The following is a 3,415-nucleotide window of genomic DNA, read 5'->3' as shown; positions in this document are numbered from 1 at the left end:
TCATGAAAAGGCTGGTGGGGTGATGTTTTCGGGCTCCATGGCCCGGCCCAGCCCGACTTCCTGTTCAGGTCCGTCCTGCAGTGGGCGCAGCACTTGACAGCAAACTCTGATAGTTAAACAGTGGCCCCATTAATCAAATGATCTATTGATCACTCATAACAAAGAAAACGTGAAAAGCAGCAGCTCCTGGCTCACTGAGATTGCGATGCCATGCTGCTGCAGCTCCTGGCGCATTCCAAAGTGGACAAGAACACATACAATGCCCATGCTGGCGGTGTAAATGCCTGCGCGATACTCAGCAGAAAGACGACGAGATGCCGCGTTGGCAAAGATGCAAGTTCTACATGCAGAGAGACTTTACCACATACTCAATAAACCCTCTTTCTTTGTTTTGTTTCCTCGCAGAGAGGCAGTGAGGAGAACAGATAAACTGACAGGCAAGCAGCAAAACAGACAGATGAACAACTTGCAGACGAAACAGTACAAGGACTGGCTCAATAGAACAAAATAAGGAATAAAGAAGCAAATAGACGAACAAACAATGACCACTTAGACAAGTGAACAGAGCCAAGTAAGAGGAAACTCACCCACGAGCGCCAGGAAGAAGGAACTCCTCCAAAGCGAGAGCGAAAGAGAGCCTGGGAAGAGCACGTTGAAAGAATCACAGAGGCTGCACATTAACTGACTGGATACGTCTCACATATAATTTGTGCACTGCTTGCGCCAGCAGCAACAGGACTCTCTCAGCCCTCAGTTGAAAGGGAATCGGTCTCAAGGGTTACCAGGATAGTCTTTGATCCAGGAGGCCTCACCGTAGAATATATAAAAACAGCCTTTGCCCCCCGGCACAGTCAGAAAGCGAAACCACGAAAAAAAGAAAGGCCGCATGCGCTCAAGCGGTTGTATGTCTTTGGCCTCTACGGCCAAAGTCAGCAGACCAAACAACCTTAACAACCGCAAGGCGCCAGAATTCTCTGGAAGTAGTTCAAAGTACTATTTAATGAAGGCCAATTTGTGTTGTTAGCTCTGTTCTGTGAATGCTGCTTGCTTTCATGGGCACCTTTTGCAAACTACTCAATCGTAAGCCGCCGCGTTCTGTGTGAGGTGGCTATTAGTCGTGTTCCCCTCACAGTTAAAGTCCACGGCAACGGTTTTGGTTGAGTCTAATTCTTACACCAAATAAACTTGCAATATGTAATTCGAGGGCTCGACCAGGATGGAGAAGATGTTAATGCAGGCCAAGCCGGATGTCACAACCGTCATGAGGCCCCCTACAGAAGACAGGAACTCAACTTATCTTCTGCGGTTTTCTACTCTGCTACTCCATTACTTGCTTTCTAATGCATATGAACGCAACTGAAGTGCATGACTGAAGGTGTTCCGAACGTGGTTGTGGTTAGGTAGCAGAGAAACCCCCTTGGGCCGCGCGCGGTTTAGGGCGCAGGGTTCAGAGTTTTGAAGTTATTTTTCAATACGCAACTCACCGATAAAGCAAAGAAACCGAAGAGGTTTCGGGCCCTCCCCTAGGAACTCTGTCGCCTGCTGCAGCACTTTGCTGCCGCCGCTCAGTAATACCTCCTGGAAACGGCTCGTGGCGCCGCCAGGGCCCCAACCGCCTTCTTCTCCTGCAACTCAGCAGCATGAAAACAGATAAAGCACTGCATGCAGCTCATACACGCAGTCATTCACTTGTGAGTTTGCAGGACACCCACGGGCCATCGAGAAGCGGCACTGTACCAGGGGTGTCTCTAGGGGGAACACCTTAAAACTGGCAGCACTTTTGACTATGCGAAAATGCCTTACCCATAATTACCAGATGAAGGACTTGAAGCGATCAGCACACCGGGTGACTGCAGCTGTGGCTTTCGGTTCCACAAGGGCCGCTGGTCCCCAGCACTGCACGCTCGGCTGCACAGAAACGCCGTAGCGAGAACTCTACAGTCTCAATTATTGGCTTGAAAACGAACGGTAACCAAGAAAAAGCACAATAAATTAGCTGGAGGTTACAGAATTCCCGTTGTACACTCATGGCCTCCCTCGCGTGGTATGCAGGGCCGACACCGTTGTGGCTGCGGCTGATAGAGGACCACTCGCGTGAAAGTAGGAGAAAACACGAAAATTTCATGTCTCAAGTATACTAAGGCCTAGAAACACAATTACGTATTGTGTTAACACTTATTCCTCTGTTATTTGCCCGCTTCAGCATTGCCTTTATGTGAAGGGCTCCGCTCTTTTCGCTCAGTAGGGCGGGCAGCATATCGCTTTGTAAACGAAGTGCTTGAAAAAGGGAAGCTTCTCCAAAAATTTGCACCTAAGAAATTTAGCTGGAAGACGCAGTTTGCATCTTGCAGCAACGTTATGGCCTGGCGCATGCTCGTCAGTGTTTAAATTACTTGAGAGGATGGATATGGTATGCTCACTGTTGAGCGATACAAATTTTTTCGCCCCTGTCGCTTCTCGAGATTGACAATAAGAAAGCAATAGTAGTAACCGGGTCAGCAGCTCCAACTGATTAATCTGGGCTCAGCTATTGAGTCCTTAGTAAGGTCACATATGAGTAGTCAGCTTGAGCGTCCACAGTTCCGGATGGTACCCTAATGGCCGCTGTTTCGTTCGGAGTATCAGTCCATCAAAATACAGAATCATAGTTGCGCTCACTCATACTACGTCACAAGGGTCTAACTTCGCTTGTGTGGCTCCATGGGGCATCGATTCGCAAATTCGCAGAGTAACAGGAAGTCATGCCGCCGTGTTTCCGAGAGGGAATCCTGCATGTTCTTCAGGGTCACTCGCGTCAGTGGCCACTTCAGAATGCCTCCGAGCAGGCCGCGCTATCTTCCAACCTAGTGTGAAGGGTTTTACCGTTACATTAGATTACGCCATAGTAACTTCGCTGAGAGCGGAAGCGGATACACTGAGTCTCCTTTGAGAGGTGAAAATCCAAGAAAGATGATGAGGCACCCTTACAACAAAATTTTCCATTGTTGACTTGCCCAAAATTGGCCCGTCATGCGAGGAAGTGCTTGCAAAGCAGGTGGCCTTTCCGATTGCATGAGTGACAAAATTTTATTACACTGGAATACTTTTTAAGGGCATTACGTCTTTCAAGCATATGACACATTTTGTAACTATGTTCGCAAGGCCTAATTCTCGGCACGGTAATTCAGCAGGAGTAGGCCTGAATATTCCAATCCAGCGTGGGCTGCTCAAGGCAGTTTCTTGGTATTGTGTGAAGGACTTGAAAAAATTCATCGCGCAAGTATTTATCGAAAACAGCATGATTTCTTGAGACTCACAATAAGACATGAAATCGTGAGAACAGCAGCGCCGTGAGAGCCTTTTATCCTTGAACAGGTGTCGCGTGGCATGCGTTGGTGATGTCTGGCGAAGGAGACCCAACGTCGGCTAAGCCGCC

General features: G+C 48.4%; 1 protein-coding gene across 1 annotated transcript; it reads right to left on the bottom strand.

Annotated features, from left to right (window-relative positions):
- On the bottom strand, positions 1-1,807 carry ETH_00017880 (Chromosome III, complete sequence, related; the record flags this gene model as incomplete). Its single annotated transcript, XM_013373884.1, has 7 exons — positions 1-75; positions 196-284; positions 588-638; positions 813-946; positions 1,175-1,271; positions 1,485-1,625; positions 1,804-1,807. The coding sequence occupies 7 exons, from the start codon at positions 1,805-1,807 to the stop codon at positions 1-3; spliced, it is 591 nt and encodes a 196-aa protein (XP_013229338.1).
- Positions 1,808-3,415: the final 1,608 nt, after the last annotated feature.

The sequence above is a fragment of the Eimeria tenella genome, genomic scaffold (assembly GCF_000499545.2).
Source record: "Eimeria tenella Houghton genomic scaffold, Eth_scaff18, whole genome shotgun sequence".
NCBI classification, from domain to species: domain Eukaryota; phylum Apicomplexa; class Conoidasida; order Eucoccidiorida; family Eimeriidae; genus Eimeria; species Eimeria tenella.
The sequence above is the reverse complement of the archived record's forward strand: the minus strand, read 5'-3'. Positions and strand labels throughout refer to the sequence as shown.